Raw genomic sequence first — 24,420 nt, 5'->3', positions numbered from 1 at the left:
CAGAGCCAAAATCTTTAAAAAACAAAATGTTCTAACAAAATGAAAATAGTAAATAACTTAAAATTCCTAAAACTTAGTAAAAATTATTTTACAAATTTAAAAAATGAATAATGAAAAATATAACTTTAAATAAGCAAAAACATAAAATAAATTATAACAATATAAAATATATTATAACATTTAATACATATACTATTCCCACTATAATCGATACAAAACTATGCAAACTATTATAGTAAATTATAAAAAATGGACTAGTCCTACTTCACACAACGCAAAAATAATAAAAGTGGGTAAAATGTAAAACATCTCTCTCCAGTAATTACAACAGTAGTGAAAGTGTTTGATTTTGAATAGGTAATATTAATATACTCATTCCAGCCAGTATAACAGTAAGGAAAGTGTAGCTTTGCCGAGGGGTAACATTTATTATTCCCACTCCAATAAGTGCAACAGTAGGGAAAGTGTTGGATTGTGGAGGGGCAAAATGTGCTATTCCCACTCCAGTCAGTACAACAATAGGCAAACAAATATCAAATCCAACAACTATCAAGCAAAATATCTTGAACAAATATCACTATTTTAAAAACAAAGTAATTTAAGAAAAATATAAATATGTTGCAAAAAATACAAATATATTTATTATTAAAATATTTTTTAAATAAAAACATATTGTAATGTTAAACACATATCATAAATACCTTCAAATATTATTATTAATAAAATACATAAATCATTTTCATACAAATAAAAATGTTTTTTACAATATTAATATAAATATGTATCAACAAACTAATTATCATTAATTAAATAATAACTATGAAGTAATTATAATTCATGTACTTTCAACAATTTACCCCTACAAAACACACAACACACTCATAACATTTAACAGATAATTCTTCACACAATTAACATAATTATCAAATCAATAATTATTAATTAAAACAAATTATTGATTACTTAAAATGTATTTACTTCCACCCCATAACCCTACAAAACCCACAGCTAAAAACTTTAAAAAAATAATTACACTATTATATGTATCAATTGTCAATTAAATATTGAATAGTATTTAACAACTTAGGGGCCGATTTCAATGTCAGACGGACCCAAGTCCGTCCGAACATCGATCTGGAACTGGGACCGACCAACTTCCTGTTGGTGGTCCCAAACCAGAAATTAGGATGCAACCACTCCTATTCTTTACAATGGGGGCATGCAGTCTGATCAGAATGCATGCTCCCATTGTAAAGAACTGAGGTGCACTTCATCCCTGCACTTCATGGCAGGCACCTCATGGTGCTTGCCACCGGGTGCATGGATCACCAGGGGGGCACCATAGGTGGCCCCTCGTCCACCATCTGAAGGCCTTGCACCCATGGGGGCCGAGCCCTTCTGAAGCCATTTGGAAAGCCGTTGGGATTCCTTTCCGAACAAGCACATCGTAATGGGTCGGTCGGAAAGGAATCCGAACAGGACATTTTAACCGCATTGAAATTGGCCCCTAATTATTAATAAATTAAACTTAATTTACTTCCCGCCCACCCTTTACCCCTCTAAGCTCCACAACCCACACCTAAAAATGGAATTTCAAAATGAACATAATTAATTATCAATTCATTAATGAATATAACATTACAATTATCAACAAATTATTTGTTAATTAAAACTAAATTGCTTTTCACCCTTTAGCCCTATAATCCCACAACCCGCCATAATATTGACACAAAAAACATTAATAGCACAATTAACATAATTAAATAAATATTAATAAATAAAAAGTAATCATTCATTATTATAATTAAATAACTTCCCACCCTGTATCCCTATAAACCCACAGCCCACTGCTGAACTAAAAAACACATAATCTAATTTAATTAAATGTAATAAATGCAAAAAATGTTACTAATATATTAAAAAACAAAAACAATTATACAAAAAAATTACATCCTATACATTTTAAATATATACTAATACACATATTAATAATTTTAAAAACGATATTTTAAACAACTATATTTTTGCAAACAACGTTAATGACTTCAATATTTTAAAAATCAATATTACCTTAAAATCGATATTCTTGCCATCTATATTCTTGTTGATGATATTTCAATATCATGATATTTTGGACTCAATATTTTGTCGGAATACTGGTGGAACAGAGTCCTAGATGATCTCCGCAAAACAAAAGAGCATCCAATTTGTACGAAGGCATTTACATTAATTGTTCATATTCAACTTCCAGGAAAGCAGTGAGCCTTTGCAATTCTTTGTGTTGCTTTGCACCATGGACGCATCAGTGCAAAATGTTACTAAATAACCCCTGCAGTGTTCCTAAGGTCCTGAGCTCCAATATATGGAAAGGCATAGTCAGCATTCCATTCTTCAGAGGTAGATAAATTGAGTAGCATAATTTACATCATTTAGAAATGGCAGACGTACAGTGTTAAGATTTACATACATCTCATTATAAAATAAATGTTTTACTTTAAAAAGGAGCAGTATATTTACCTGCAGTATATTTAACCTTATGTTTTAAAAAACAATGACATATGCAAGCCTTTGCAGCACTAGAGGGCATGTAAATGGTCGAGGGACATCCTATGCTGGTGTTGTCCTTACATATTCTCAAGATATATCTACAGACATATCATGTTAACTAGATAGACAGGGTCTTAATCTGGACCTTCTGCAGTGTTCATAAGGCCATGAGCTTTAATATCAGGAAAGGCATGCTCAGCATTCCATCCTTTAGAGGTAGATAAATTCAGTAGCACAATTTACAGCATTTAGGAATGGCAGACGTACAGTGTTAAGATTTATATACATTTTATTATAAATAAATATTATAATTTAAAAGTGAGCAGCATATTTACCTGCAGTATATTAAACCACATGTTTTTAAAAAAACAATTACATGAATAAGCCTTTGGAGCTCTAGAGGGCATGTAAATGGTCGAGGGGTATCCTGTGCTTGAGTTGAGCTCAGATATTCTCCAGCTATATCTCCAGACATATCGTGTTAGCTAGATAGACAGGTTCTGGATTTGGAGGGCTTGTAAGTGTTGAAGCTGATCTTAATTTAGATCCAGGCTTGCAGAGCGAGGCGGTGTAAATTATTTTACGTAGGGGTGATGTGTGACTGGGTTTCTTCATCCCCTCAATGAGTAAGCCGTGTGAAGAATGCCTCTCAGGTGAACGAAGATGGTCTCTTGGAAGCCATTGCACTGCTATCATCTAGGTGAGAGAGGACTAGGACTTGAAGACCTGGGAGAAAAGGTTTCACTTTTTTCAAGAAAGTGAGTTGGTACCAGGCTGTTTTGGAATTCTTGCAAGTGAGTTCTCTGGGTGAGAGATCTGAGTCACAAAGGTGACCCCTAGGGATTTGGCCTGTTCTGTCAGTTAGGGTGTGAAGCTCATTAAGTTTAAGTCCGAGAGTCCTGAGTTTATCAAAGAATGTTTGGCGCTGTGGGCAAATAGAAGGAATGTCATCTTTGCAGAGGTTACCATCAGGTAGTTTGTTGACATACAAGCTTGGAGGAGATTAAGACAGAGGTTGAGGCTTTGTATGCTATTAGTTGAGACGATTTCGAGATAGAAGCTGGTGCCATGGGCATGCTGGTGGATCTTGTTGTTGATGTCTGCAAGGATGGCTCTCATGGGATCCCAATATAGGTTGAAATTGTGACAAGATGGAATCTTGAGGGACTCTGAAAGATGTGGGGGAGTCTGACATTTGGCAGCTTCTATCTGACTGTAGGTCCTTGAGGTATGATATAAATAATTGCGTGATTGTGCTGTTTACGGCCATGCAAGGATCTATCCGGTCTTGAGGATCTCTGAGAAGGTCTGCTGGAATATCAAGGTGTTGACAATATAAGTAAGAGTGATAGCTTTTCCGTCAAGTGAATTGATAATGGGGGACAGAAGTCCATCATCTTTATAGAATGTGGCTTTGAGTGACTCAGGCAAGGGGACAGCAAGATGCTAAGTTCAGTCCAAGAGTAGAGGGGACTGGCAGTGGATGGACACAGAGAGGATGAGGTCCATTGTGTTGCATTTGGAGTCAGTCAACTTGCTGATGTGACGTTTTGCTTCCAGTATGTTAAATACACAATGAAGGGCATCTTCCATGGTTTTGGTGCTGAGGGTGCCCTGAACATCGAAGTTTCCATGGAAGGTGGTGTGTGAGTGTTGCAAAGTAATAGATGTGATGAGGTCTGGGATTTCTTCTATGATGCCCATGTGGGCAGTCACTCCAGGACCTTATTGTAGCAATGCACTTATCATGAAATGTTATATTAAGGACACTTTTGTCATGGTCATAGGCATAAGTGCATTTTCGTCATTGGGTGAAGGAAATCGCTTTATATTGACTAATAGTGTATTTAGTTATAGTGTTCACGTTGTATCCAAGATGGTCACTGAGCTGAACAGTCAGTACAGTCTGACACCTATTTGTTGTACTCTCTGGTTCTTGCTTCTTTTTATGCATGCCTTAACTCCTGTTGTGCAATAGCCTATCAATAACGTCCAGTGTTATAGGGCTTGACAGCAGATTTATTCAGACAGTTTTAGATATGTTCAACATGAACCATAACATCTTTCACTGTGGCTTGCAGACTTTGGGGCATATTTATCATTAAAGCCTTCAACAAGTCATCTTGCTGCTCTGAGTTGCATGATTAGGAAAGGGCAGGAATGTGCTGTGCTGGCACACAATGTGCTTCCTAGAGTCAAAGCTGGCACTCTTGCGCCATGGTGCAAGAGTGTCTGCATTGCTAGTATGATTGTTTATGTGCAGGAAGGGTCTCCTTCCTGCACAAAAACAATCCCATGAGGCATGCTCCACTGTCTATGTGTGTGGCAGAATGCAGCACACTTAGAAAGAGGAAATAACAAGGAGAAATAAACATATTTCTCCTTGTTACACCTCAACTGTTGAGGCGTAGTAGTTTTGGCACAATCCCAAGTCTACCACTTATGGTAAATCTGGGATTGCGTCAAAATCCATGGATTGTGTGTGGGAACTCCCACACCTCACCCATTGAGCACCTCCCTGGGGCAGAGTAATGCAAGCAGTGATTTGCACTGCATTGCCTTACTCTGGATTTATTGAGCCACTCAGGGACATGCAAGGTGGCCTTGCATGGCTTGATAAATTGCTTTTTACGGGTTGTGTTGCTTTTGCACCCTGTTGCATAGTGCAAATGTGATGCAACACTGTGATAAATAAGGCCCTTGGTGTGTGTTAACAGCAGTAAAAAATTATATAGATTTACATTCCTAACTACTAAAGTTCCTCTATAATTTCATTTCTAAAGGTTCCACCTCCAGAGTCACCTATGACATTTCTTGTAGAATTGAAGAAATAAATATTAAAATCAAAAAGTTAAACTAAATTGAAAAAAATAGGAAAAACAATAGAAAAGCAGTTTTAATGGCAATATTCACCACAAACTTTGAGAGTAGCCTCAATATATGTAACCGTCTATATGGACTTATTAGTTTGGTCCCTAATCAGCTGCCAATGGTGAGTATCTCAACATTGCAAGTAAATGGACCACCCTTCGCTAAGGTTAATTACAATGCATGCAACACATGTCTGCATATTTCATCTTTTCTCTCTAATTTTGTGTTTGTTGGTTTGAGAGGTTTGTTCCACGTTATAATATGCCGTGTGGATGGTTCAAATAGCAAGATTTTAACATAGAAAAATCAATACAGAAAATGCCTCTATCACTTGAGTGGAGTATCACACCTTCTTTACAGTATTATCTTTCATATCTGACAAAGCAAGTAGGGAGGGGCGAGTCTCCATTCTGTCAGTTGAAGATATGACTAAGTTGCTCACTTTTCATACATAAGCATGCTAGAGTTTTACACAATGATGAAGCTAATTTCTCAAAGTATAATACCTCTCACTAGTTCATAATCACAGTTTAAATATGCATATAGATGAGGATTCTCTATTCGCTAAAGCCAGTTTGCCAGAAATGTTATTCCCTTGAAAAACATACAGGGAGGATCTCATCAACGTTATCTGGTTATTTCATCCCTATCAACCATATTTTACAGTGCAGAGTTTTGGCTTTTTATTGGAAGCAACAGACTTAAGGTTGAGCAATACATTTCTTTTTGGCTGCTGTACCCTAGCTTCTAACTTGTTGCTTCTGAAGATGTTTACATAAGGATCTTACAGAGTTCAGGCAATTTACTGAACGTAGTCTATTGTTCATATTGACCTTTAGGACACGATGCATTTAAAACATTTTGCAAATAGGTAAGAATATATAATAATCTGTATTATAGTTATTAAAATGAGGTACATTTTAAACTGAATCATTTTAGGTGAGGGTAACAAGTCTTATTTTTACCACACCTTGAAAAATATGGTCCCAGGTTTGTCTTTGTAAATTAATCATCTATCTTTCTATGTTCTTTTTTGTTATAGCCTATGCGGATACGAAGTGTACAACTGATATGTCCCTGGGCCACATCAAATAAAGAAGTAACAATCACGCACGATTCTCTTCGAAATACATCTGGTATTGAAATATGTATGGAACTGTAAATTAAATGTCTGCTGTGTTCAGAAATTTCATGTTACCTTTTCGATACACCTTTAGCGCAAAGAAAAGCCTTGCGAAGCAAATCCGTCTGTAAACCATGAATAATTCAAAGGCTTCTAAATGATGTGTGCTTCTGTAGTCAGAGTAATCATAGTCAATATGTCAGAGTAATCATAGTCCATATATATATTCTCTCTGAAATGTTAATAAATTAAAAAAAGAAAAAAAATCATGCTTGCTGCCTTCTTTATCTACCATTAGACACCTCACTTCCACTAGTTATAATTTCTCTATCACATTCCCTGCTTGTTCCACCTTCCCTAATACTGAACTCGACTTACTCATTCCCTTGTACCCTCCATTACATTACTCACACAGTCTGGGTCACTGACTCCTCACTGGTCTGGCTATAGCCTTATATCTCACCGTAGCTGGCTATACCGGCCATTAAAGGCCCGCTCCAGCATTAAAGGCCCTAATCAAGGGCTTTAACAAGGGAACATGACTTTAATGGCAGGTATAGCCCAGCTACAGAGGTCTATATGGCTATTAGAACATTCTGCCACTAGAGGGCAGAATGTTCTAACAAATAAACCAAAGGTCTCAATGAGCCTGAGGGGGTTTAAATCTACTCAGGCTCCATGAGGCCTTTGTTCACAGCAACACCTGTGAATGACAAACATTGGAATGTTGGAGCTAAGAGCTTTTACCAGCCATTAGAACATTGAAACGTTGGAAGCTCCATTGAAAACAATGGAGTGCTCCGAGCTTATAATGGCTGGTATAAACTCGGAGCACCAACATTCCAATGCTTCTTTGTGGCTGTGAACACAGGCGTGAGGGAGCCTGAGGGGATTTCATTCCGCTTGCGCTCCCTGAAGCCTTTGTTTAATTTGTTAGAACATTCTGCCCTCTCGTGGCAGAATGTTCTAATAGCCTTATAGCCCTTCGTAGCAGGGCTATACAGGCTAATAAAGTCCCGCTGCCTTGCTGCTGTTGGCCTTTAATAACTGGTATAGCCCTCTACTGCGGGCTATAAGGCCATATTAGAAGCCCGGAGCACTTCATTGTCTTAAATGGAGCTCTCAACATTCCAATGTTCTAATAATCCTTTATGGGTTCCAGAGTAGCTCACTAAAAAAGCGCTTTGACGCCTCGTCAGGTGTAGTAAGCGATATATAAATGCAAATACAATACAATACAATACCTTCAATATTAACATTGCATCCTATGGGCTTATTAACATTGCCTTCAAAATACCTTATCCCCTTTTCCATTGTCCAGTTGTTGGCATTTTGTTATTGAGCTATTCACTACTTTTTGCTTCTTTTTACTTAAATGTATTGGAAATGGTACTAAATGACTTCTTGAACTTAATGCTATTTTAGTGCTAATCAAATACCGTATCTTTGCTTTTGTGACATTGCTTATCAGGTGTAAGCCCAGGATTTCTCATTGAAACTGTATTTGCTTTACAAGGCCCTGGGCACCTGACTTCATGGAAGTTCAACATTCCTCTCAGCACACATAATAATCTATGTTAGACCCGTCTGCTTCTGAGAGTCCCCTCACCACTATGATTTCTTTTGTTCCCCTGTCCCTCCCAAAATTTGTCGTTTTTTATTTGTCTACCAGGACTTTTTATGTGTTGCCTCATGGGGTTAGATGTTCCTTGATGCCCAGTCGCTCACAAGGTTTGTGGCACCTATTTACAAGGCGCCTGGCCCAAACCTGTGGCATTACAAACTGGGGTTGTCAACCTGTATAAATTAACCTAAAATGGTGGACACCCTTTTTCCTCATGTGAAGTGACTCCCATTGGAGCCTTCATGAACCCTGGCCTTTTGAGGTTTTGGCGCCCTTGGTTTTGCGCGCATTTCTGACAGGAATTCCTTTGTTTTCCTCAGGTACACAAAATGGCTGCTCTAGAACCCCAGTACGGTGGCCGTGTCATTGTCACAGCCAGAGAAGGTTCTAGAACCTTCTGGCTCGTGCCAGTACCCCAGGGCACTGGCTATATAAGGCCCAGTCCCTGGAGGCCATTTTAGATGATGAAGTTCAAACTAGAGAAGGAGATTAAGAGATTTCAGACTTGACACCAGATTGACACCTGCCCTGTTGACCCCTGAGGTGGCTAGTAGCGCAGGCAGTAGAGCAGCAAAGGGTTGCTGGCGTTGTGTCTGACTGGCGTTCCAGTCAGCTACGTGATAAGTGATCTAGCGCCTACAGCGCCTGCCCAGCGAGTACCTCATTGCCCCCAAAAGACTGTGGCCAGATTCGTGTGCCTCCCCGCCCCCCCGGTGGTGAACTGTGATCGATTTATCGAGTCACGAGGCGAGAGCAAGTTCGCCGCGACCGCGATCGTCAGCTGTGCCCCCTTTGCGACAGGTGCCTCTAGAGGGGAGCTCGGACGTCTCCGAGCCCCACCAGCGTAGAGCGCTTCCTGCGCAGATTGAAGGTGAGGTGGTGCGCCGGGGCGGGGAAAGGCCGGCCTTCGTTGGGCGGGACTAGCGTCTCTGCCACTCCCCAGTGACCCGGGAGCTGTAGCTGTGGGCGGGAACCCCCCTGTATGCGGAAGTCGGAGGGAGGTCCGTGGAGCCCCTGAGAGCCCCGTCGCTAACGAGAGGAGTGCTGTGCCCGACTGAATCGTATCTTGACTGCAGCGGGCCCGTTTCCTCATAGTGAATGCAGCGCTGTGAAGGAACTGTGAACCGGCATTTATTTGACTGTGCGCGAAGGTTGTGTGACCTCTCCGGCAGCCCGTTCGTCAGTCTAATGACTTTGAACTGGTGCCGCCTGTGCTCAAGTGGTGCTAGAGCCCGTAGGCGCGCATAGACTTCACCGGCAAAGCAGAGATCCTATCCCGGTGACCGCCGAGTCAGGGGTGTGGAATTTTCAAAATAATCTACTTGTCCAAGGGACAATATGCCACTGAGATCTACATGTCCTGTAAAATCCACTTGTCCCATATTAATTCAAAAACAACGGGTTTTTGTACAGCACGTATTCTGAACACGTGCATTTGAAAGTGCTTCTCTTGATTAAGAAGAAAAGGTTAGTTTTGGTGAAATAAAATATTTGCCTAAGATCACACAATTTAAGCATAGAAGCCAATGTTTATCTAGCCAGGTTCTCTTTCACAAACTACGAGTTTTTAAATGGAGTCCCCCTGTTTCACACAAGCACAGTCAGTGTGATCTAGTTGTGTTCATTGGCAGAGCTCTGCATATGTGTATACACTAGCACATACCAACTGAATACACCACCAGATTGTTGTACTGCTGCCAAGCAAAATCAGCATTTTCTCTTCTTTATTGGTACCCTTCATATCTTCCTTACCACCCCATTTCACTAGTCAAGTAATTTTAAGACTTGACTGGTCTACTGGACGGGGATACGTTATTCTGATGAAAAAAGTCGTTTTTATGATTATTTTTAACACAAGTCGAAGATGTCTGAACAATGAGAATGCCTCAAGGCAGCAAGTCAGGTCTCGGCTAGAGTTAGAAGTTGCAAACAGGTAGCAGTGAGTTCCTGCTCCACTATGTAGTTCTGCTCTACCCTTAGAAGCTAACTTGGGACCCCCTAACATTTCAGTTATTTGGGGCACACAAGCAACACTTATTACTGTACTACACTTCACACACTGTAGAAATTATTGCTTTTTTTTATGTTGACTGGCTGAGTGGGGCTCAGTAGGAACCCTCGCTCCCTGTTCCAGCTGACAGAGCGAGAGGGGGGAGGTTCACCACACCACTGAGTTACAAATAAGAAGGTGAGGAAAAAAGCAGCTTCAACCTTTTGAAATGGAAATAGAGCCATTGCGCTGCCTGTTCTCGCCCGGTAAGTTTCGCCTTTTCTGCTGCTGTGTGCAGATATTGTGGAAATACCTGGGGGTGGTGAGGCTTGCAGAAATGTCCCCCATGCAGACCCCCTGTGCAGTTGTCTCACCTTGGGGCACAATAAAGGAGGGAGTAAGAATGTCTTGCATCTAAGGGGTATCCATGCTCCAAGCAGATGGCCTGCGCCCACAGCCACTTGCACTGTAGGTAGTGCTCACGGACTTTAAAGTGGCGTTTGGTGCTTAAATAAAAAATGCAGGACATTCTTTTTCTTCACCCTAAGACAGATGTGCATTTTAATATGGCCTGAATACGCTTGCATAAGACCTCGAGTGCTAAAAAAAGAATGGCTTTTTTTTTTGCAGTTTTATATAGCGCGAACTCGACCTGAAGGTATTGGAGCGCTTTCCATGAGCGCCAGTTACATTTACACAAGGACACATTCATTTATTTCTAAAGTAGAACTAATAAATTGGCGGAGCTGCACAGGAAATCAAATGTGTTATTCAGAGGGGACATTTAGGTTGTAGAGTCCCAAAATGCGCCTTCTAATCCAAGCTCATGTCCCCGCTTTAACAATGTGGTTTAATCTCGACAACCTCTTTACCTATTAATTATCCAGTGTTCTTTTACAGTGAGAATTAAGCAAGCCTGGCAGCTCATGAAAGATAAACTTCAGTGCCACTGCAGCTTAAAAGAAATGCGCAGAACGGGCTTAATTATACCCAATAAAATACTATTAGCATTTTTTCACACAAATGGGAAAGATAGCGCCCATTTGTGAGGGAAATTGCCCAATTTGGCAATTGTGTGCCACGCATTCGGTGTGAAAGGGAGTTATAATCCGCTCTGCACAGGAATTGAAAAATGCGCAGTTGGCACGACTTAAAGCAGGGCTATAATAGCAGCGGTTGGTAACATGTGTTGGTACTTCGGGTGTGGAATTAACTGATTCCTGGGGCTCCAGGAGCTAGGGCACTTACACCGAACAGCATGGGCAACAAAGAATCGTTCATGATATATTTATTGTCAACAGCACAAAACGGGGGCAGAATCCAAAAATCTGAAGGGTTAAGGGACATTTCCTCACTCCTTTTGTGCTGCACAGTGAAGTTGAATGCAAGGCTGAAAGTGCTATATATTAATATTCAAAACCCTACAAACAGAGGCAGCGTAGTGCTGGGAGGATTTGGTAAAAGGTCACAAGCTGTAGTAAACAGGCAGTGACTGGGCCCCACTAATTGGGACTCTGTGGGTTCTTGGTCAGGCCAGGCTTGAAACCCGATAATCTTTAAAGTAAAATATCCTTCCTGTCCCATCATACCTTGCTACCTCGCACCCTGGTCAGGCCAGGCTTGAAACCCGATAATCTTTAAAGTAAAATATCCTTCCTGTCCCATCATACCTTGCTACCTCGCACCCTCCCTTACATTAACCAAACGCATCTGGTTCATTTAGCTTCAGGCTACACACACCCCCCCCCCTGCTTGCTTTTGGGTGTTGCTCTTTAGCTTTTTCACCCCCTGGCGTGCACACATCATGAGGGCGTTAACTAGCTGCAGTAAATATGTAGTTTTTGGACAGGCTCGTGCGCCCCATCATCTCCTTGCAGGTCAGTAACGGGAAGGTAGGACCGGGCAGCAGCGTGAAGAGCTGTTGGCTGATAAGTCCGATCCGACTCCCCACCTTACCTTGGTTGAAGCGAATGCAGCAGAATCCGGATCCTTTGGCGGGCTTCTCTGGAAGTGGAAACCAGTGATGTTTATAGTGGTCTGTTAGCGCCTCGGCCACAGCCCCTCCACAACCACGCAGTCTGCTGTCGCTCACTCAACCCCAAAGCAACGAGGATAGGAAGCCGACGGCAGCAGTGATCTCCGGGTGCCCATGGGGCAGGGGGACTAGGTAGAGACGGCGGCAGGGTCCTCTTGTATACCAGTGGGGGCAGAATGTTCTCTTATTTGCGGAGCCCATGGCTGGTTAGGGCGCTTGATAGTGCCACAGTGTGTGGAGTAAGCTGACGTTAGCGTGGCTGTGGTAAAGGGACAGTGACGTCGCTTGGACAGGTGGATATGGCCTCCTAGGTAATTCGGTCTGCAGCATGTTTCCAATACTCTGTTATCTCCGACCCGATAGGTCGGCAGTCTCTCTCAGGCCCACAGGTTCTTGGTCAGGCCGGGTCGAGTTACCTCTTATTTCGGAACCCCCGGTAATGCGGCTTTACTGCCCTGTGCTTTAGCGCCCCCGTGTTTTATGCTGTCTCACGCTCCAATAGCAGCGATGAGAGCCCGCGCTTTCTGGAGCCACAAGGACACGCATCCCTCACAGCAGGCGCACCAGTTTTATTCTAATTACAGAGCGATCTGCAAGCTGAGCAAAATATAACTCTTTTGAGCACTCTACAAGTGCTTTGGCAGGCATTATGGCAGTGCTTATTTTACCTTAATGTATTCTATTGCGGCGGCTACAAACTACTGCTTGCTGAGACTGAGTGACGTTTCACTCCCTCAGCCAATCACTGGCTAGAGCCCAGTTATGGGCTGCTAGCCAATCAGAGGCCTCTAAAAGCTCCCGGCAAGCTTCTCTGATTGGCTGTGAGCCCCCGAGTGTCCACAGCCCGTTTTATTTATGTGATTTAATGTCTGCTTGTCCGTCAGACAAAATAGACATTGAATCTTCTTGCCCACGGATAAAAACAACATGGTTCGGGCGTCGGGCGATATGATTCCCCCACCCCTGGCCGAGTGCAAATGATGTATTTACTGTGTTTCCTTGCCTTCTAGATATACGCGCATACGCCTTGAGTGATTATTAAAGAGTCCCAAACCTTATTTTGTGCTCAGAGAAGCCGTATACCTGGTCATTGAAAACAGCATAAACTGTAAGAGTTATCTTTCCCATTTGAAACGTATTGCAGATGTAATGATTCGAAAGTATTTAATTGGTGGCAGCGATACCAGAAGAAACATGTGGTTGTTTATTTAAATGAACCAATATTTATTCTGATATTTATTCTGATATTTATTCTGATATTTATTCTGATATTTATTCTGATATTTATTCTGATACTCATTCCTGAAGTTATTCTATTTATTAATACTATTTATTACCAGAACTGTATGACCAAAAGAACTGTATATGTGCTTTCCCAGACAACCCTATTTACAACAAGGAACTTTTATATAAAGGAATCATATTTTTCTACAGCAGTGGTGTGGTGTCCTTCTTTTTGGTGTGGATGTACAAGGAGTTATTATTGGGTCAGAGCCGGCTTAACACTACAGCCTTCACTTGCCTTGTCACTTGAGCCAAGCTACCCCCTTTGTGCTGGGCTTGCCCATCGCAGGTCCAACATAAAATTGGTGCTCAGCGGTGGGATTGCGAGCCGTGCTTGTTTTGAACCCCATAATAATTCAGTGTGCACCACAGGTACACACCCGGAGTTTTCTCCTAGCGGCCCTCCAATTCAACGTTTTGTTTTTTTCCAAATTCTTTCCTGGAGGTGGGTGGAAGTGACCCTCAAAGTTCTTATCCTGGTCACCTACTTCGGGGTGGTTGTCCAAACTTTTCACTGACAAGATGGAATTCGAAATGTCAGAGCTGGAGACCTATACTGTGGCACAGCTCAAGGATTTCTGTCAGGAGAGGGGAGTGTTTGTCAGGCGAGGAGCCAAAAGAGAGGAGCTCCGTACTAGTCTGCGAGCATGGGTGGAAGCACACACGGAGGGAACGGTGGAGGAGGAGGAATCGGACAGAGGTACTGTCATTGATAGGACTGCGGAATGTCCCCCGGGGGTGGGTGAGATGTCAATCAGCCCCAAGGCAACCTCACGGGAGGGCAGCAGTGTGTCATCGAGAGGGTTGTCAGAAACCGAGTTAGCTGACAGGAGAGAGGAAAGACTGTTAAGGTGGGAAATAGCAAACATGGAGTTGGAAGAAAGGAGGGAGGGGAGGAGGTTGGAACACGAGTTCAAGCTACGAGAGCTCGAATTCCAAGCCCCTAACATCACTCCGAAGGGTGTCGAGTCAAAGGAATTTGCCAGGGAGCCCAGGCCCCATTTACCCAAGGACGTAGTCGCCAGTTATACCGCTGGAGACGACATAGCCAAGTGGCTGGCAGCTTATGAGGTCTCCTTAAGAGCCCATGGGATCCATGAGAAGCATTGGGGTGGTGGATTATACCGGTACATGCCTCCGACAGGTAGGGATGCCCTATTGGCCCTAGACCGGGAGGAACAGGTTAATTACCCCGCCATGAAGGTGGCGCTCATCAGGAAGTTTGGGTTGACCCCCGAGAAATACCGGCAAAGGTTTAGGGGCAGCCACAAGCTGAGCTCACAGAATTGGGTTGACTTCCTGGATTTTGCCAAGAAAGCCCTGGATGGGTGGGTCCAAGGTAATGAGGTGGAGGACTATCGATGGTTGTTCGACCTGATACTCAAGGAACATCTACTCGAGAAATGTCTTCCCGAGCTGAGGCAACACCTGGTAGACAGCAAACTTACTTGCCCCCGTAAGCTTGCTGAGGAGGCAGACATTTGGGCAAGTACCCGAGTGTCCACGAAGGGGACGGGAGGAGATTCTCAGAAGTCCGGACAGGGCGCTCCCCAGAAGAAAGAGGGGGGAGATAACAAGAAGCAGGAGTTCTCCAAAGGCCCCCAAAATACCTTTAAGGGGAAAAGTTTCTTCTCCACTTCTAAGGCTAACCCGCAGAAGAACCCTAATCCTGGCCAGAGTCAGCAGCCAAGGGTTATCCATTGCTATGAGTGCGGTGGTATTGGACATTATAAGGGAGACGTGAAATGCCCAAAGAGACCACCCCCTCCCACTGGAGGAAAGGCCCCGGGAGTCGCTAGTGTAGCGCTCGGGGAGGAGATGCCCTTAGTTAAGGGGGGGGAGTGGGCGGGTGTCACCTTAGTGTCCCTGGGTGATCGGGAGGTGGTTCCAAAGATCCAGGTGCCCTCAAATACTACCAAGTATGGGCAATGGGTCACCATCAATGGCCATAGAGGGGAAGCTCTGAGAGATACAGGAGCCAGTATGACTATGGTAAGGAGTCATCTGGTGTCCTCAGAGCAGGTGATTCCAGGCGTACTTCATCCAGCCGTGATGGCTGACGGCAGAATGGGCCACTATCCTGTGGCCGAGGTTCCCTTTGAGTTGGGAGGGGTTGCAGGTTCACTTCGAGTTGCCGTAAGCCCCGCCGTGCCAGTCGATTGTCTGCTGGGCAATGAAATGGAGCACAATGCTTGGAAGGAGGTGGAATACCGGACTCATACTGACATGCTGGGTACACCTGATTGGGCCTGTGTGAGTACCAGGTCTGCGGCTGCTCGGGAGGAGAAGTCGCGTGGGTTGGAGCCTGGAACAATGGCCCACCCAGCTGCTGATGAGGGAACATTTCGAGGACAGGAGGAGCCTGCCTCGATGTCCATGCCCCGTGAGACGGATAGGCCACCTGTGGAGGTGGACCCGGAGTCCGCGGAGGAGGACATGGTTCCGTTGGAGGACTTGCCTATCCCCGTGGAGTGGCGAGTGGAAGGAGGACCATCCAGGGAGGAACTGAGCAAGGGACAAAGGGAATGTCCCACCCTCGAGGGTCTGAGGCAACAGGCTGAAGCCCAGGCAGCAGGTAACGAGTCTGGGAACTATCGTGTTTACTGGGAGGATGGTCTCCTCTACAGTGAACCCAGGGCGCCAGTGCACGGATTGTCACGGGCCCTGGTAGTCCCACAGTGTTACCGAGCCTTCCTATTAGAGTTGGTTCATGAGATTCCCTTGGCAGGACACTTGGGTCAGGACAAGACCTTTGCCCGGCTTGTCCCCCACTTTTATTGGCCTCGAATGAGGGTGGCGTCCGACACATACTGTCGGTCGTGCGTGTCATGCCAAGCCAGTGGGAAAACAGGGACGAAGCTGAAGGCTCCCCTGGAACCACTTCCCGTCGTTGGCACCCCCTTTGAAAGGGTGGGCATCGACATTGCTGGGCCCCTAGATCCACCTACATCATCCGGTCACAGGTTTATCCTGGTCCTGGTGGATCATGCCACAAGGTATCCAAAGGCAATTCCTCTGAGAACCATTACTGCACCAGTAGTGGCCAAGGCCCTGATGGGGATCTTTACCCGAGTGGGATTCCCCAAGGAAGTTGTGTCTGACAGGGGGACCAACTTCCTGTCAGCATATATGCGGGCCATGTGGAAGGAGTGTGGAGTGACTTACAGGTTCACCACTCCTTATCACCCACAGACCAATGGTCTTGTGGAAAGGTTCAACCAAACCTTGAAGGGTATGATCAGAAGTCTACCCGAAAGCCTGCGGAGGAAATGGGACGTCCTTCTACCCTGTTTGCTCTTTTCCTACAGGGAAGTGCCGCAAAAGGGAGTGGGCTTCAGCCCCTTCGAGCTTTTGTACGGGCACCCTGTACGTGGACCTCTCAGCCTGGTGAGGGACTCCTGGGAAAAATCTCCCCAGAAAGTTCCCCAGGATGTGGTGAGCTACATGCTGGCCTTCCGAAGCCAAATGGCTAAGTTGTGGAAGCAAGCTTCTGACAACTTGGAAGCCAGTCAGGCAGTCATGAAAGCGTGGTATGACCACAACGCTCACCCAGTGGAGTTGGAGCCTGGCCAGAAGGTGTGGGTGATGGAGCCTGGAGAGCTGAGTGCCCTCCAGGACCGTTGGACAGGCCCCTATGAGGTATTGGAGAAGAAGGGCAAGTCTACCTATCTGGTGGACGTAAAGACCCCTCGGCATCCGCATCGGGTGTTACATGCCAATCGCCTCAAGCCCCACTACGAGAGGCCCGAAGTCATGTTGGTTATGGTGACTGACGGATCGGAGGAAGAGGACACGGAGCCTCTCCCCGACCTTTTTGCGTCTCAAGAAAAGGATGGGTCAGTGGAGGGAGTGAAACTCTCGCCAACCCTGACTCCTGAGCAGCAGGAGGAATGTCGCCAGGTCTTGGGGTCATTCGCTCCTCTGTTCTCCCTTGTCCCGGGTGAGACCCACTTGTGTACCCATGACGTGGACACAGGGGACAGCCCACCTGTGAAGTCAAAGTCTTACCGGCTGTCTGACAAGGTGAAGGCCAGTATCCAAAGCGAAGTAGCTAAGATGCTGGAGCTAGGAGTCATCGAACCTTCAAGTAGCCCTTGGTCTAGCCCGGTGGTGTTAGTTCCTAAAGCTGCCCCACCTGGCACCACACCAGAATTGAGATTCTGTGTGGACTACCGAGGACTAAATTCGGTAACCAAAACGGATGCTCATCCGATCCCTCGGGCGGATGAATTGATTGACCGGTTGGGAGCTGCCCAATATCTCAGTACCATTGACCTTACTGCAGGGTACTGGCAGAATCCCATGACTGATGGAGCCTTCTCCACACCTGATGGACACTACCAGTTCTGCGTCATGCCCTTTGGGCTCAAGAACGCTCCTGCCACTTTTCAGCGGCTGGTGAAAACGATCCTCACCGGGATGGAGTCATTCTCTGCTGCTTACTTGGATGACATAGCTGTCTTCAGTAGCAGCTGGGAGGATCACTTGCAGCACTTGCAAGCCGTTCTCCAGGCCCTGGAACGGGCTGGCTTGACGATCAAGGCCAGCAAATGTCAGATTGGACAGGGGTTGGTAGTGTACTTAGGACACTTGGTGGGCCGGGGAACGGTGCAGCCCCTTCAGGCGAAGATTGAGGCAATCATGGCCTGGAAACCCCCCAAGACCCAGACTGAGGTCCGAGCCTTCCTGGGCCTCACAGGTTACTACAGACGATTCGTGAAGGGGTATGGCACTATCGTGGCACCCCTTACAGAACTCACGGCCAAAAAGCAACCAAGGAGAGTCATTTGGACGGAGGCTTGCCAGGGAGCCTTCGACACTCTGAAACAAGCATTGTGTAAAGCTCCAGTCCTGAAGGCTCCAGATTTTTCAAAAGAGTTCATTGTCCAGACAGATGCATCCGACATTGGCATTGGGGCGGTGCTATCGCAACTCAATGAAGAGGGTCTGGATCAACCCGTGGTCTTTCTGTCACGAAGACTGCTTCCCCGGGAACAGAGGTGGAGTACCATCGAGCGGGAAGCCTTTGCGGTGGTCTGGGCACTGAAGAAGCTGCGACCATATTTGTTTGGTTCACACTTCCTTGTTCAGACAGACCACCGACCCCTTCGTTGGCTCATGCAAATGAAGGGGGAAAATCCCAAACTATTGAGGTGGTCTATCTCCCTACAGGGAATGGACTTTCGGGTGGAACACCGGGCCGGAGTTGACCACGCCAATGCAGACGGTCTCTCCAGGTATTTCCGCCTCAGTGTTGAGGACTCCCAAGGGGTTGGGTAGCTCTCCCCACTTTCAGCTGGGGGGGACGCGTGTTAGACCCGTCTGCTTCTGAGAGTCCCCTCACCACTATGATTTCTTTTGTTCCCCTGTACCTCCCAAAATTTGTCGTTTTTTATTTGTCTACCAGGACTTTTTATGTGTTGTCTCATGGGGTTAGATGTTCCTTGATGCCCAGTTGCTCACAAGGTTTGTGGCACCTATTTACAAGGCGCCTGGCCCAAACCTGTGGCATTACAAACTGGGGTTGTCAACCTGTATAAATGAACCTAAAATGGTGGACACCCTTTTTCCTCATGTGAAGTGACTCCCATTGGAGCCTTCATGAACCCTGGCCTTTTGAGGTTTTGGCGCCCTTGGTTTTGCGCGCATTTCTGACAGGAATTCCTTTGTTTTCCTCAGGTACACAAAATGGCTGCTCTAGAACCCCAGTACGGTGGCTGAGAGTGTCCTAAATACCCCTCAAGAGTGCCTTGTCATTGTCACAGCCAGAGAAGGTTCTAGAACCTTCTGGCTCGTGCCAGTACCCCAGGGCACTGGCTATATAAGGCCCAGTCCCTGGCGGCCATTTTAGATGATGAAGTTCAAACTAGAGAAGGAGATTAAGAGATTCCAGACTTGACACCAGATTGACACCTGCCCTGTTGACCCCTGAGGTGGCTGGTAGCGCAGGCAGTAGAGCAGCAAAGGGTTGCTGGCGTTGTGTCTGACTGGCGTTCCAGTCAGCTACGTGAGAAGTGATCTAGCGCCTACAGCGCCTGCCCAGCGAGTACCTCATTGCCCCCAAAAGACTGTGGCCAGATTCGTGTGCCTCGCCGCCCCCCCGGTGGTGAACTGTGATCGATTTATCGAGTCGCGAGGCGAGAGCAAGTTCGCCGCGACCGCGATCGTCAGCTGTGCCCCCTTCGCGACAGGTGCCTCTAGAGGGGAGTTCGGACGTCTCCGAGCCCCACCAGCGTAGAGCGCTTCCTGCGCAGATTGAAGGTGAGGTGGTGCGCCGGGGCGGGGAAAGGCCGGCCTTCGTTGGGCGGGACTAGCGTCTCTGCCACTCCCCAGTGACCCGGGAGCTGTAGCTGTGGGCGGGAACCCCCCTGTATGCGGAAGTCGGAGGGAGGTCCGTGGAGCCCCTGAGAGCCCCGTCGCTAACGAGAGGAGTACTGTGCCCGACTGAATCGTATCTTGACTGCAGCCGATGTGAGGTGGGCCCGTTTCCTCATAGTGAATGCAGCGCTGGGAAGGAACTGTGAACCGGCATTTATTTGACTGTGCGCGAAGGTTGTGTGACCTGTCCGACAGCCCGTTCGTCAGTCTAATGACTTTGAACTGGTGCCGCCTGTGCTCAAGTGGTGCTAGAGCCCGTAGGCGCGCATAGACTTCACCGGCAAAGCAGAGATCCTATCCCGGTGACCGCCGAGTGCAAATGATGTATTTACTGTGTTTCCTTGCCTTCTAGATATACGCGCATACGCCTTGAGTGATTATTAAAGAGTCCCAAACCTTATTTTGTGCTCAGAGAAGCCGTATACCTGGTCATTGAAAACAGCATAAACTGTAAGAGTTATCTTTCCCATTTGAAACGTATTGCAGATGTAATGATTCGAAAGTATTTAATTGGTGGCAGCGATACCAGAAGAAACATGTGGTTGTTTATTTAAATGAACCAATATTTATTCTGATATTTATTCTGATATTTATTCTGGTATTTATTCTGATATTTGTGATATTTATTCTGATATTTATTGTGATACTCATTCCTGAAGTTATTCTATTTATTAATACTATTTATTACCAGAACTGTATGACCAAAAGAACTGTATATGTGCTTTCCCAGACAACCCTATTTACAACAAGGAACTTTTATATAAAGGAATCATATTTTTCTACAGCAGTGGTGTGGTGTGGTGTCCTTTTTGGTGTGGATGTACAAGGAGTTATTATTGGGTCAGAGCCGGCTTAACACTACAGCCTTCACTTGCCTTGTCACTTGAGCCAAGCTACCCCCTTTGTGCCGGGCTTGCCTATCGCAGGTCCAACAATCTACAATTGACAATTACAAAGAAATGAAATGACTGCTCCTCTCATTTGGCGCTGGGATGCCTCTGGGTAGCTATGCGCTCTAGAAATGCTAATTAATAATGATAATAATATTCTCTCTTCCTATTTATTTTAATTTCTTTCTTCTCATATGTTTTCTTTGTCCACCCTTTTCCCTACTCCAGCCCTTTCTAAATGTTCTTCCTCGCTCTTCTTACATTTTCATCATCTTGTCACCCTGAATATATGGCTGCCATCTCCTTTCTTCTCTTTAGCCCCTCCTTTTTCATTTGTTTCTCTTTCTGTCCGTTTTCGTTTTTTCTCACATTTCTTTCTTGTCTCTGGCTTCTTCCTTTGTTTTTCTTTCAGTGCACATCCTTGTTAATTATTTTACTCCACGCTACCCCAAGTTAGTATCCTATCCGGTCACGTCAAGGAATATAGCACATTACTGTCGTGTTTCCCAGACAGTTAAGGACAAGCCCTTGGGTAAGGTGATCACTGTGCAGAGAGGCTAGGAGAAGCCGCACCCTACACAGCGCTGGCCTCTGATTGGACGTGATGCACTAAGAAGTGTTGCGGGAATCTGAGGAGAATCCTTAGATGGGAAGTGAGGATTGACCTTCAGTAAATATATGGAAATTACCCTATTTAATATAAGCTCTTCAAGAGTCTGAAAGCTCTGCAAGCGGTGAACAGAGGACTGATATGGAATTCAACACACTGCTTCCCACAAACATCAAAGCAGCACCAAACTTCCCAAGCAAATGTGTCCGGTTCCCCCCGTGCTCACACAGTTCTTTCAGTATACATGATCTCCCACCCTCCTCCGCTGGACGAAAATGGCATTGAAAAGTCATTTTTTTAAAATATGCGTTTATATGAAACTCCTTTTAATGATTCAAATACACATCTTTCTCAGTGTGTTTGAGCTGTATCTAATGTTCTACCATTGGTGCATGATCAACTCGACACCTGATCCTAGATTGGTGTTGAAGCATGCATTTTCTTATAGGTTGAGTTGTTTTGCCTATATATGGGAGACTGTAGTATCCGGCTGGATACATTCTAGTGGTTTGCCCGTGATGTAACACACTTTACACACACCCACCACAGGCGTCACCAGTCAAGTTACCCTGTTAATAAAAGGGCCCGGGCTCACGTGCCCTGGGCCAGTTACCTACCCTCAATCTGGTGTCCGTGTGCTCCTTCACAAAGCATGTGGGCCTAGCGCCCAGCCACTTTACAATGGCGACGAGTGGGTCTTATCCCACGTGTGCGGAGGCTTCGCTTCCCCTGGTCCTGGTGGGGGAAGTGTGAGCCGATGGAGGTGGTGATCGGGAGCCGGCCCCGCACCTGGTGTGCCCGCGAGCGCGCAGCGACACAAGAAGAGAATTAGTGTGAGACGAGGTGACCGGGAGACCTTCGCGCACCTCATGGGCCACTGTGAGCCCCCTTCTGCGTGGATGCGCCGCGGAGGGCAGTGGAAGCAGAGCGGAACCCACCCGCATCGGCTGCGGGGTAGTGACCCGCGTGGAGGACAAGCCCCGCTGGCCGGAGGTGAGAGACAAGAGAAGTGTACCCTAACCGGCGTGAGGCCCCGCAGTGGACAACGACGGCTTAGCCCCATCCGGCGCAGCAAAGGAACTGAAGCTAGCTGCTGCGGGCGGGAAGAAGCGGGAGCAGACTGCGCCCGCCAGAGAGCCCGCAGTCTCCTGAGCCCAGCCCCGCACAGTCTGAGCGGAGCGAGACCCTGTGGCGGGGGTTACCACACTGCACACTGCCCCAGGTGCACAAAGCGGAGCCCACCCGCACCTCGTCAGCAGCGAATCAACGCCCACCGCAGCACGAGAACCACGTGAGGCTGCCGAGGGAGAGAGCCGATAGAGGAGTGGTGGTCCATGACAGAGAGCGAGCCGTCTCCAGCGCCTGCCCATGCCCCAGCACTGTGGGTGAAAGAAGCGGCCACTCTTCAGGTGTGCAGCTGAAGGCTGCCAGCGGCCAGGAGAATAGCGCTAACCCCTCCCCGCCGCGCAGCGTGTGTAACGGTGAGGCTGCGGCAGCGGGGTGCAAGAGTGTGAAAACTGCCGCCAGCCTGTGGACAGACAGAGTGAGCCACCCTCGCCATACTCGAGCGCGAGTCAGACGCTCAGCACACAAGAACCACTGCATGTAGAACGGACAATAGAAGACTTACCGGGAGACGGAAAGCCGTTTCGCAGTTCAGTGAGAGGGCTTCCAGTGTGTGCTAGGGTGACCAAGTGGCAAGAGTGCAAATTCAGGACGGTGAGTGTAAAAATTCAGGACGAAGGGTCAAAATTCAGGACAAAAATTCAGGACAGAAGGTCAAAATTCAGGACAAAATTTGGCAACAAAAGGTACGTTTTATAGACACATCAGAGGAGGTGGTGGAATAGTATACAAGTAAGTAAATAGGCAACCAACATAAGTACAAGTCAAAGTAAGTTTATATTAGGTTGAGATACTGTGCACTTCACATTTTTAGTTCTCGCCTGAGCCAGCACATGCGCTACTCTGCGAGACATTTAGTAAGTGGGCTTTTAAAAGTCCTACCACAGCTTTTTGGCTGGCACAGAGCGTGCGGTTACACTCACAATGATGAGCAGAGGCGCCATCTGGCTTTCCTCTCTCGTCATGGTGCATGCACGTTGCACACCACTCGCCAGCCTGCTTATACTTTTGCCATTGCGCGCGCGCACACCTCTTCTGGTGCTTTTTTAAAATGTTCTTTTAGCGCGAGCACAGAAATCCTGGGCTTGTTTTCGCGCACGCAAGCACCACTTGCGTGCTTGTTTCCCTGATGCTCTGCTCCACTGTGCCCTTTTCAAGAGGTAAATAAAAAGCGTGATTTATATGGCCCGAGATTTGTTAATTGTTTAGAGAGTGAAAGCTCTTTCTCTCCTTATCTTGTCTCTCCCTAGCTCTGCAACCCCTCTCCTTATTTGTCTCCCTTTTTCTCCCTCCCTCCCTATCTTTCCTCACTATCATTCTACCTCTCACTCCATTTCTTATTATCTTACCCCTCCTCCCGCCTTTCTTCTTTATCCTGCTCCGTTTTCTCCCTCCTCTCTCCGTTTCTCTAGTTGACATGGCTCCAACCACTGTTGTGAAAGCTTTACAGATTCTCAGTTATGAAAACAGTTTAGGATCATGAGTTTTATCTCCTGTCTATGTTTTCTGTTCCCTTTCCTCCTTTGTGTGCCTCACTTGTTCCATTCTTTTCTCTCCCGCTCTCTTCACGCTCCCACACTCTTCCCCACCATCAGCCGTCCCTTCTCGCCCACTTTCTCTCCCCTCACCCCACTCCCCCGAGAAGCTACCTCATCCCTGTGGGTCTCTGTGCGGTTTCCATTCATCCTCCGCCATGTCGGCATTAATTGCCAGCATGTGCCAAATATCTTTGTAATTGGGAGCCTGCGTGCGACAGTTGCCTCGCTGCCGGCCCTCCAGCCACCACCCCCGCAGGCCTCCTCCTCGGCCCCGCGTTGAATGAGCCGGCTAACTGGACCCGCTCCAAAGCGCCTCCCCTCCCCTGGCACCAGGCGCTATAATAAAGGCTTGTATGGAAGCGCTTAAGCGTGGACAAGGAGCCCAGCTCTGCAGACAAGTCTGCG

General features: G+C 46.3%; 1 protein-coding gene, 1 long non-coding RNA gene and 1 pseudogene across 2 annotated transcripts in view; 1 reads left to right on the top strand and 2 right to left on the bottom strand.

The window, feature by feature from the left end:
- The window catches only part of LOC144769185 (C-type lectin mannose-binding isoform-like), a 252,972-nt gene extending 246,174 nt beyond the window's left edge, over positions 1 to 6,798 (top strand). The window contains exon 6 of the mRNA XM_078653203.1: positions 6,461 to 6,798. Coding sequence (XP_078509329.1) covers positions 6,461 to 6,488 — 28 coding nt within the window. The 3' untranslated portion in view covers positions 6,489 to 6,798. The remainder of the gene's footprint in view (positions 1 to 6,460) is intronic.
- The window catches only part of LOC144769191 (uncharacterized), a 186,219-nt gene that overhangs the window by 158,371 nt on the left and 3,428 nt on the right, over positions 1 to 24,420 (bottom strand). The window lies entirely within an intron of this gene.
- On the bottom strand, positions 11,969 to 12,391 carry LOC144813441 (protein BTG2 pseudogene; annotated as a pseudogene).

This window comes from Lissotriton helveticus, chromosome 1_1, assembly GCF_964261635.1.
Source record: "Lissotriton helveticus chromosome 1_1, aLisHel1.1, whole genome shotgun sequence".
Lineage (NCBI taxonomy): Eukaryota > Metazoa > Chordata > Amphibia > Caudata > Salamandridae > Lissotriton > Lissotriton helveticus.
The sequence above is the reverse complement of the archived record's forward strand: the minus strand, read 5'-3'. Positions and strand labels throughout refer to the sequence as shown.